At 42.7% G+C, this 11,292-nt stretch overlaps 1 protein-coding gene across 9 annotated transcripts in view; it reads right to left on the minus strand.

Moving 5' to 3' along the window:
- Positions 1–11,014, minus strand: part of LOC124259762 (translation initiation factor IF-2-like) — a 30,703-nt gene extending 19,689 nt beyond the window's left edge. For 5 of the 9 annotated variants that reach the window (XR_006893907.1, XR_006893908.1, XM_046693962.1 and 2 more), the window contains exons 1-4: positions 10,529–11,014; positions 8,239–8,293; positions 7,560–7,617; positions 723–833 (exon numbers count right to left, since the gene is read on the minus strand). Coding sequence is in view for 7 of the 9 variants with exons in the window: in XM_046693962.1 (XP_046549918.1) it covers positions 723–833; positions 7,560–7,617; positions 8,239–8,293; positions 10,529–10,903 (599 nt within the window). In the remaining 2 variants the exon portion in view is untranslated. The remainder of the gene's footprint in view (positions 1–722; positions 834–7,559; positions 7,618–8,238; positions 8,294–10,528) is intronic. The other 4 variants (XM_046693959.1, XM_046693958.1, XM_046693964.1 and 1 more) reach the window with 1 other exon arrangement.
- Between the last annotated feature and the right edge of the window lie 278 nt (positions 11,015–11,292).

The raw sequence follows: 11,292 nt of genomic DNA on the forward strand, positions 1-11,292 counted from the left end.
ACACAAAAACACAGCAAAAGGAAAATGAATCGTGTTTACTACTAAAGGTTGGTTCAGTTGGTTGGTGTATTGTTTAATGCCGCACTCAGCAATATTCCAGCTATATGGCGGTGGTCTGTAAATAATCAAGTCTGGGCCAGACAATCCAGTAATCAATAACGATCCAGCGATCTACACAATTGGGACACGTGTCAACCAAGTCAACAAGTCACGGGCTGCTGAAGAACAATGTTTACTACTAAAGAAAAGAGTAAATAACAAAATCAAGGACAGGCTGAAACAATGAACACCCAGCACTGACAGGGTAGTGGGAACTAATTAGAACCAGGATCCACTACAGACCAAATAACAATGCAAGTCGTTTTCTCTTGTTCGTTCATGCAAAGTGATATGATGTCATTTCTTACCACCAGAAAAAAAGTTTCACAAAAGTGTAACCTTCAGTTAAGCTGAGCCCTTTCTACAGACAGATTTTTTTATCCTCAAAACTCGGCCTATCCACAATCATTTCTGAATTCTGCATTTCTTAAAGGAGGGGGTAGTGGAAGTTGTCAAGTAATCCTCACCAACCTTCCTACAATTTAACTACTATTAGTCTTGTGACAAACACTGGAACTAGAAGGGGCCTGTACTGACCAAGGAATCTCTGTGAACCAAAGAGTCTCCCATTACGATACAATATGTTTACAAAACTTGTTAACTGCCACAGGTGAAAGACTCACATAAACTTGTTGGCGTCGATGCCGCTGTTCTGAAGTGTGCCAATGATCTGCTGCCTGCCCAAACTGTTCACCAGCACAGTCAGAATGTTCTTGATAGGTTCTTCACAGGCACTGAAAACAAACAACAACATAAGCGAGAGATGAGTTTCAGCTTTACGTTGCTTTTAGCAATATTCCACCGGTGGACACCAGAAATGGGCTTCACATATTGTACCCATGTGGGAATCGAACCCAGGTCTTCGGCGTGACAAGTGAACGCTGTAACCACTAGGCTACCCCACCGACCCACAACAACATAAAGAATACAGTTAGTCTCACTTTCAGTTTCAGTCACTCTTTATCTTGGTTTACCAAGCATAGAAATTAAATACACTAACTAAAAGTACAACCTAAACAAAGGCTGATCATGTACAGAACTCAAAATACATGAAAGAAAAAGTGATTCTTCCATTACTTTAGTTATCAGTGAGTGAGTACGGTTTTATGCTGCTCTTAGCAGTAGACGAGGGATCTGATTTCGGATCCGAAGTTCTGGGGATCAAATCCCAGTACTGGACTAGATTCCAGCAATTTTATTGCCCCTTGATTGGCACCCAACATTGGGCTGAGCATGCATGCAACTATGAAGCCCATGACGTATGTAGCAGGGTGTGACATCATCTCACAAAAGACATCTGTACCATGTCAGCTTGCTGATGGGGTTAACCTCTTTTGTCATGCAGACAAGGCATCCGGAATAAAAGGTCATGGTTCGAATACCATCACAGGACATTACATTGTCCCTACATCAATATCTGGCATTGTGCTTTCTTAGAGTTAGAATCACTTATGTACATTTAAAGCATTGAGTCTATGATGCTATAGATCCTTTAGCTGGTTCACAGTCCATGTTAACTGATTGGCAACTCCCATGCTAGAACTATTAGCATGATCTTATGTGCTGGTGAGTAATGGTGGACCAGAACACTATAGTTGTGTACTTTAGTCGAGAATCTTTATTGAGTTAAATGTCAATTTGTCAAAACTGTTCAGCTGTTACTATATATCTTGGCTAATCCTCCCTATTGAATTTCTTGAGACAAAGTTTCTGAGATAATTAAACTACTCTGAATGGCATTTAGAAGCTGATATGATGAACAGGAATGGGTTTTTTTTATGGACTGACAACTTCTTTATTGCAATGGCTGCTATGTTTTGGTGCAGATGCTAACACTGTTATCAAGCAAGTGATGTGTATGGTATGTACAGCCAGTGATAGTCATGTAACACATGTTATATTTAGGATTACACTTTCCCAGTAAAGTACTGATTCCAGTACTTTTGTTGATCCGGGTCCTGTCCGGGAATTGAACCCACACTCTCAAAGTCAGGCATATAATCGCCAGCACACAAAGTCAGCCATCTAACCCACTCAGCCACCAGTGTCCCATCCAGGATTTTCACGGCGCTTTTTATTCCAGAACCCACACCCTCAGCGACAGGCACCTACTAGAATCTGAACTTGACTGACAAGCGTAATCCAAAAACATGTTTCATTTGATTTGACCACTTTCTAAATGGCACGGTGTATTCAGTGATAGTCATATTCAACTTGGTTCAGGCTTGTGGTTAATAGGGCTGATTAATACAGATAATTGGAAATATCAAAGAGAAGACTTATTGAATATTGATATAAGAATTGTCTCATTAATAGAATCACACAGAACTCTTTGTGATGCATGTTAATTTATATGAATATAGTAATTTTGTATTTTCACATACCACTGTTGGTGGTGGTTCGAGAAATAAATTGAATAATTTTAATTTACCGACTTACACACAAAACTATGCTTCTATTCATGGGCTGCTGCTACAATATCTGGTTACCCTTGCATAAATGTTTCACCACTCATTAGTGAAGCATTGATTTCTTTCACACAGTTACTAAGTGAGTCAACATTAATACCAGAACCATATGGACTCCATTCTGTCTACCATATCTAAAAATGTCACAGGGAGTGTAGCATGAAGGTCACTGTTTGAGACACAATACCACATCAATATGAGGCAGAAAGTTTGCTATACACAATTGATTACCAATGTCCTCTGGCAACAGATGGGGCATGACAGATGGACAGCTCAGGGCAACATTGATTCTGGCTTCAGTGGCTTAGAGACAAAATTTGCCTCTGCACAAAATTATCACACCCTTCCAAGAGCTTCAAGTTAACAACTTTCTCTGAAATCATCATTTTTCTTGCACTCATGATTCAACCTTGCAGTAAACCCTCAGATGGATTTAAGTCATCCCATTGTATCATGTATATTGTTTCACTCTCTGACTTTCCAAAGTGACTATGATTATCCATAGATTCAATTCTTCAATTACTTAATATACAGGGCGGTGGTATTAGCCCAATGGTTAAAGTGTTCGCTGGTCATGCCGAAGACCCGGTTCGATTCCCCACATTGGTACATGTGTGAAGCCCATTTCTGGTGTCCCCCGCTGTGATATTGCTGGAATATTGCTAAAAGCGGCATAAACCATACTCACTCACTCACTTGATATCCACGTGACTTTCTAACATACTGGATACAAATGTTCCAAGCAACTGATAAATTGTTAAGCATAATTTAGATTTCCAGGACTAATGGAAAGTGTCCGTCTTGACTATGAAAGTAAAATGTGTTTAAATAAAGGGATTACTCACACAGTAGCTAGATGTTGATTTTGTTATTTAGTTAACGAGACCAAAACAAACTATGCCAGAATCATGTGTTGTACTAAAGGTCAAACTGAAGTCAGAAGAGTAGGTGAGTGAGTTTAGTTTTATGCCTCTTTTAGCAATATTTCAGCAATATCATGGCGTGGAACACCAGAAATTGGGCTTCACACAATGTACCTATGCAGGGATTCGTATCCGGTTCTTTGATGTGATAGCGAACGCTTTAAGCACTAGGCTACCCCACTGCCTTGAAAGTCAGAAGAATCTGAGACAACAGCGTGAAGAACTACACAAGTTGTCCTCATGCTTCAGGTCTGATCTAAATCCACTCTATAATGTTATGTGGTAAATCAACCTCATGATGGCCATCATTCATACTGGGATGCCCACCCTACCTACCACCACCCAGCAGTTGGGATGCCCACCCTACCTACCACCACCCAGCAGTTGGGATGCCCACCCTACCTAACACCACCCAGCAGTTGGGATGCCCACCCCCTACCTACCACCACCCAGCGGTTGGGATGCCCACCCTACCTACCACCACCCAGCAGTTGGGATGCCCACCCTACCTACCACCACCCAGCAGTTGGGATGCCCACCCTACCTAACACCACCCAGCAGTTGGGATGCCCACCCTACCTAACACCACCCAGCAGTTGGGATGCCCACCCTACCTAACACCACCCAGCGGTTGGGATGCCCACCCTACCTAACACCACCCAGCAGTTGGGATGCCCACCCTACCTAACACCACCCAGCAGTTGGGATGCCCACCCTACCTACCACCACCCAGCAGTTGGGATGCCCACCCTGCCCACCACCCTAGGTTGGGATGCCCACCCAGCAGTTGGGATGCCCACCCTACCTACCACCACCCAGCAGTTGGGATGCCCACCCTACCTACCACCACCCAGCAGTTGGGATGCCCACCTACCTACCACCACCACCCAGCGGTTGGGATGCCCACCCTACCTACCACCACCCAGCAGTTGGGATGCCCACCCCTACCCCTACCACCACCCAGCAGTTGGGATGCCCACCCTACCTACCACCACCCAGCAGTTGGGATGCCCACCCTACCTACCACCACCCAGCAGTTGGGATGCCCACCCTACCTACCACCACCCAGCAGTTGGGATGCCCACCCTACCTACCACCACCCAGCAGTTGGGATGCCCACCCTACCTACCACCACCCAGCAGTTGGGATGCCCACCCCTACCTACCACCACCCAGCAGTTGGGATGCCCACCCTACCTACCACCACCCAGCAGTTGGGATGCCCACCCTACCTAACACCACCCAGCAGTTGGGATGCCCACCCTACCTACCACCACCCAGCAGTTGGGATGCCCACCCTACCTACCACCACCCAGCAGTTGGGATGCCCACCCTACCTACCACCACCCAGCAGTTGGGATGCCCACCCTACCTAACACCACCCAGCAGTTGGGATGCCCACCCCACCTACCTATGCCCACACCACCCAGCAGTTGGATGACCACCCAGCAGTTGGGATGCCCACCCTACCTAACACCACCCAGCAGTTGGGATGCCCACCCTACCTAACACCACCCAGCAGTTGGGATGCCCACCCTACCTAACACCACCCAGCAGTTGGGATGCCCACCCTACCTAACACCACCCAGCAGTTGGGATGCCCACCCTACCTACCACCACCCAGCAGTTGGGATGCCCACCCTACCTAACACCACACCCAGCAGTTGGGATGCCCACCCTACCTAACACCACCCAGCAGTTGGGATGCCCACCCTACCTAACACCACCCAGCAGTTGGGATGCCCACCCTACCTAACACCACCCAGCAGTTGGGATGCCCACCCTACCTAACACCACCCAGCAGTTGGGATGCCCACCCTACCTAACACCACCCAGCAGTTGGGATGCCCACCCTACCTAACACCACCCAGCAGTTGGGATGCCCACCCTACCTAACACCACCCAGCAGTTGGGATGCCCACCCTACCTACCACCACCCAGCAGTTGGGATGCCCACCCTACCTAACACCACCCAGCAGTTGGGATGCCCACCCTACCTACCACCACCCAGCAGTTGGGATGCCCACCCTACCTACCACCACCCAGCAGTTGGGATGCCCACCCTACCTAACACCACCCAGCAGTTGGCAGCATATGGAATTGTAACAATGGAGAAATAGTTTGTCACCATTAGCAAAACTAATTTTACAGGTTCCATAAAAATTATCCATCCATAATGTTTCATCATCCAGCCTTCTCAAAATCAATAAACTTTTCATATCATAAGCTCACAAGCTCAAGTGATCAATTGATTTCCGTGTATAGGACAATGCTTGTCAATAACTTGACTGGGAATATTTTTAAAGTAAATTGTAAATTTTATGATATTGGCTGTCAATGTGTCATGATAGAGTGAGGCCATGATGTATCCTGATAATATTGATGTAATAAGATTTGTTCCAACATTGTATAGTCCGTTTGGCTCAAAAGCAGGCCGATGAATTGCAAAAACATAAAATACTCAATGAAATGCTGATCATAATCAAAACATCATACCCACTCTGTGAGGTTTTTGCAAAAAAATTCCTAAAAATAATAAAGTTGTTTAACAAACTATCATTAAAATATTGACACAGTTCACTATTTTTTATGTGGGAGGAGTGCAGAGAAAGGGACAGCCAGGTGTTCGAGAACGGATGGAGACGGCACAGCACAGGTTAATGAATAAATACCTTTTTCTGTGAACGTGCTTCTCGAACTAGTGAACTGTGTCAATATTTTAATGATAGTTTGTTAAACAACTTTATTATTTTTAGGACAAAAATACTGCAAAAACCTCACAGAGTGGGTATGATGTTTTGATTATGATCAGCTTTTCATTGAGTATGTTATGTTTATTAGTTTTAGAGAATATATTTCTTCCCTTTTTGCAAGTAAATCAGAACCCTGAAATATTTGCTATAAATTTTCAGATAGCAAGGATGAGATACTGTAGGGAGAAACAAATAACATTCTGCTGTTCATAGCCAACCAACCAACTTGAGAAACTGCACAAAGTGGTTCTTGATCAGCTTCTGTCATTATTCATGTTTTACATGAACACAACTTGAAATGAACCATAATTTGAAATGAGCCTTGTACCATGATACAAAACTTTATGGCGGTATTGTTACATCACTAATTGGCAGTATGTGGTTCGGCATAATGTAGTGATCCATTCCACCCTTATCATTAAGATCGGGATCTTGTCTATTACCCACCAACAGGGTAATATACCCAACCCTGAGGACAAACTTAATCATGATAGTGTTCCTATTGTGTCAGTTAGATATCACATTTCTTATCAACAAGTATGAGGTACATAACTTTGCCTGACCCGAGGCTGTAAGTTGCCTCCAGATACTGAGATAGTGAAAGGCTTTGTATTACCTGGTGTTGTGATAGGCACTATTGGTATAGATTATCCACTACTGATATAGATTATCTAGGAGCCTGTTTCATGGCCGAGCTGACCGAATCTGTTTTATAGTTGAACTGATAAACAATGTTTTATAGCTCATGTTCCATACATCACATGGCTGAACCTACTTCGAGTTTAGCCATATTAACCATGTCTTTTTCAGTGGGGAGGGGGGTTAAAATGGTAAACTTCCGCTCTGATCCCTTTGTACAATACAAATAAGCCACTGTATGGAAAGAATTCTAAGGAACCTTCAAAGCAAAGACAGGTCTAGCCCCTATGTATCTCCAGGAACTCCTCCAGGGGTACAACCCCGCGAGGTCTCTTTGATCCATGGGACAAGGCATGATGTGTGTTCCACGCGCAAAGACCACCACCTACGGAGATCGATCCTACGCCAGAGCAGCTCCATGACTCTGGAATGATCTGCCATTAGAACTGAGACTTGAAAATAACTTGGCCACTGTTAAAACCAATCTCAAACCAAACCTTTCCTCAAAGACTTATGCCTAGAGCGAGTGGACATTGTTGACACATGTGACATGCATGCTCTCAAAGCGTTTTAGAGTAGTTATACTGACTAGATTCTAGAACTATATAATTTCTTAGTTGATGATGATGATGATAAGGAAGAATCCCCACAAGGATTCAACAGAATGACAATACTCACTTCTGATCACACTGTGCTGGCTTCTTGTCCATACTCCCCTTGAGAGACTCAGTCTCCTCTGAAACGTAAATGAACAAAATGTTAATCCTGCTACCGGCCTATATAATTTCCATTTCTGTAACTAATTCTATGGCTCAAGAAGGAACATGCATTTAGTACAAATGACTCAGAAGAGGTTTTAAAAGCCTTAGATTTATGTTGTATGCAGTTGTAATGAACACAATAACAAAATACACTGTCATAACACCTGAACCATGAAGAAATGCCCAAAATGAACAAAATAATGATCAGAGCCCAGGGCCTAGATTTTCAAAGCTCTCTTAGTGCTAAGATGGTCACAAGTGCCATACATTAACATTGACAATCTTTGAGCTATGACAGCTTCGAAAATCCTGGCCCAGGAACACAAATCTGAATAATGAATTTATCCTAGTGCATATATATATATATATATAACACAAGTGCTTGAAATGAAGATTTCAAATCAAAGGGTCTTTGTCCTGACCCATAAAAAGACAAGTAAATCATTTAAGGTGTCCTCGTACTGCAGGAACATGCAAAGACACAAGGCCCTAATATTCCTAACCGAGTAAACAAAAATCATTACTCCTGTGATCTTGTATGAATCATGGACATGATCATTTACAGGAACATTACTTAATACATAAAGGTAAATTACCTTTCAATTTCTGGAGCTCTTCTTTAATCCCATTGGAGTCCTGTTCACATTTAGTCTGGAATCACAATACAAGCATGATTAGCAGGAATGCGACACTACACACATTTAGTCTGGAATCACAATACAAGCATGATTAGCAGGAATGCGACACTACACACATTTAGTCTGGAATCACAATACAAGCATGATTAGCAGGAATGCGACACTACACACAGTTAGTCTGGAATCACAATACAAGCATGATTAGCAGGAATGCAACACTACACACAGTTAGTCTGGAATCACAATACAAGCATGATTAGCAGGAATGCAACACTACAGCAGTTACACTACACACATTTAGTCTGGAATCACAACACAAGCATGATTAGCAGGAACGCGACACTACACACATTTAGTCTGGAATCACAATACAAGCATGATTAGCAGGAATGACACTACACACATTTAGTCTGGAATCACAATACAAGCATGATTAGCAGGAATGCGACACTACACACATTTAGTCTGGAATCACAATACAAGCATGATTAGCAGGAATGCAACACTACACACAGTTGAGTGATGCTCACAGGTCGTGGTGTTCTCATTAATTGAAATAATCGATGATTGGTCACAGTGACCAAACGACCAAGCAATCGAACACATTTTCTCATAATCGAACACAAACAATTTGGGACTACAGTTTTAGTGTTTGAAACACTTGACAATGGAGGTGAGGTGAAATTGGGTTTAACGTCCTGCTTGAGAATATTTCGCTCATATGACGACGTGCAGGCGTGTGTATGTGTATGTGCGGCTGCTTGTACTAGCCCAGACTGAAGCTGGTTTTATAGTGCTAGCCCACTGAGATACCATGCCGCAGTGAAGCATGAATACAGTCCAAAACATTGTGCTCCTCATAATAAGAAGTTGACATCTATAAATTCTTCCCCCTCTTAGTTCAGTGTATAGAGAGTGTTCACAAAGTTGCTACTTCCTCAAAATATCTGACAGACCCTTGACAACATCTCATTCATCAACCAGGATACCACAAGTAGAGCAGTCCACCTTGACAGTGATATAGTAATCTCCCAGGTTTGCCCAAGTAGAGATTTTGTATGCTCCCCAACTCTAAAAGAACAGTGAAGGTTTGAGAAAAGGAAGGTTGCGAGGGCCAACCTTCAAGGAGTGAGGGAGAACTAGGGTCGGTTGTATCATTAAACAAAGCCACAGGGAAAGTCTGAGAGGAAATGCAAGAGGCAAAAATATCAATATACAAAGCCATCCTTTCAGTCGTTATGCCCAACATGGAATCTTAGGGACCTAGTATTCCATGTTAATAAGGGCAACCCTACTTAGCTATTTTACAGTAGTGAGTGAGTTGGGTTTTCGCTGCTTTTAGCAATACATATATTCCAGCAATAACACGGCAGGGGACACCAGAAATGGGCTTCACACATTGTACCCATGTGGGGAATCAAACCGGGTCTTCGGCGTGATGAGCGAATGCTTTAACCACTAGATTACCCCACAGCCCCTCTATATCACAGTATGGGCCCATATGTATGGCATTGATTGCAGTCTTCATATTAGATTATAGATTCTTACACATGTATGTCACAACTTACATGTATAAGATAAAGATGATAATCTAAAAGCGATGACTAATATTAGTTTCTTATAACCATAGTGTATTATATCCACATCAACTAAAATATACAGAAAGTAATCATTATAAGAGTGTTTCTTCTAAACATAGTTCTGTGCAGGGGATGACAGTGGCGTTTATCATGTCATACAATGTCTTCAACTAATTTTGTATTGCAATTCAAATATGGCCAGAATGCAAATTACATTTTATCATGAAAACCTTTAACATTGTTGGTAATGGTCAAAAAGATGTATGCATCACGCTTAAAGCTGTTCATAAGAGAAGTAAAGGTGCTATGCTAAATCTCGCTAATAATTTATACACAATTTCTGGATTTATCATCCAAGAAGGAAATCAAGTGCTTGTCATAATATTTACGATCGTCTTTTCATACACTTGTGCTTAGCTTCTGAAAATATATGATATGCATACAAAAGAACTTAATTTAAACTGAAAACGTGCGAACGAGTGATCGGAGATTCTGCACCTTAGCAAGGAAAATCTAGACTTGCTTCATTTAAGGCTTTTAAAATTACAGAAAGGACTGGGTGGAGGGGGAAATATCGTTTCAGGGACTGAGAGAGAGACTAGAATTTCGCCGTATCTATTTATGTTTTTAAGAAGTTAACCATTATCCACTGAAAAGGATCAACTCACCAGTGATGCTCCTTTGTTGTCAAGTTCAGTGTTCGAATTCTTCAGTTCGTCTTCTTTTCGACCGAGTTCATTTTTAACTGATTCTACTGCTCTAATTTTTTCTTGCATCTCAGCCACCAAACCTGCGTTTCGCTTCTCGAGAGCACCAGCTTTGTCATTAGAAGCCTCACTTCGTTTGTCAGCTTCCATTTTTCGCGTTGACAGTATCCTAACTTCATCTTGGAGTGTCACGATTTGTAAGGCTTGGTCGCTGCTCGTACTTGCAACACTCCAGTAACTGTACCCAAGGATACACATAACTACCAAGAGGCCAATTAGGAGAAAAGGTGGTGTACGACCTTGGGGTCTCATCGTTCCTCGACCGTTTGCTGTCATAATCTGTACCAACTAGAATTAAGACGTGTTTCGATCAAAACTGAAACACAAGTCTTGTTGCTGTGAACGTGTCAGCGAGAAATAAAACAAGTCTACAGCGCCCTCAGTGGTTCAGTTCGCCAACTCAGGGGAGTTAACTCTGAATCCACCAGTTAATCACAACAACGAGTTGACACGTTGGTCACTGGTCATCCTGGTTCCTGGGCCTCTCATTAGTTTGTATAGAGTAATGAGAGGCCCGGGAACCAGGATGGTCACTGTTTACTAATTTCTTTTCTTATTCAATAAGTATTTTCATCTCTCTCTATAGATATAGAGCCTGGTGTCTCAACCAATAAATCATTTAGGAAATTATATCAAATTAAGTTGTCGGTAAATAAAGGTCAACT

This window comes from Haliotis rubra, unplaced genomic scaffold, assembly GCF_003918875.1.
Source record: "Haliotis rubra isolate DU_JTF1 unplaced genomic scaffold, ASM391887v1 Scf735, whole genome shotgun sequence".
Taxonomy (NCBI): domain Eukaryota; kingdom Metazoa; phylum Mollusca; class Gastropoda; order Lepetellida; family Haliotidae; genus Haliotis; species Haliotis rubra.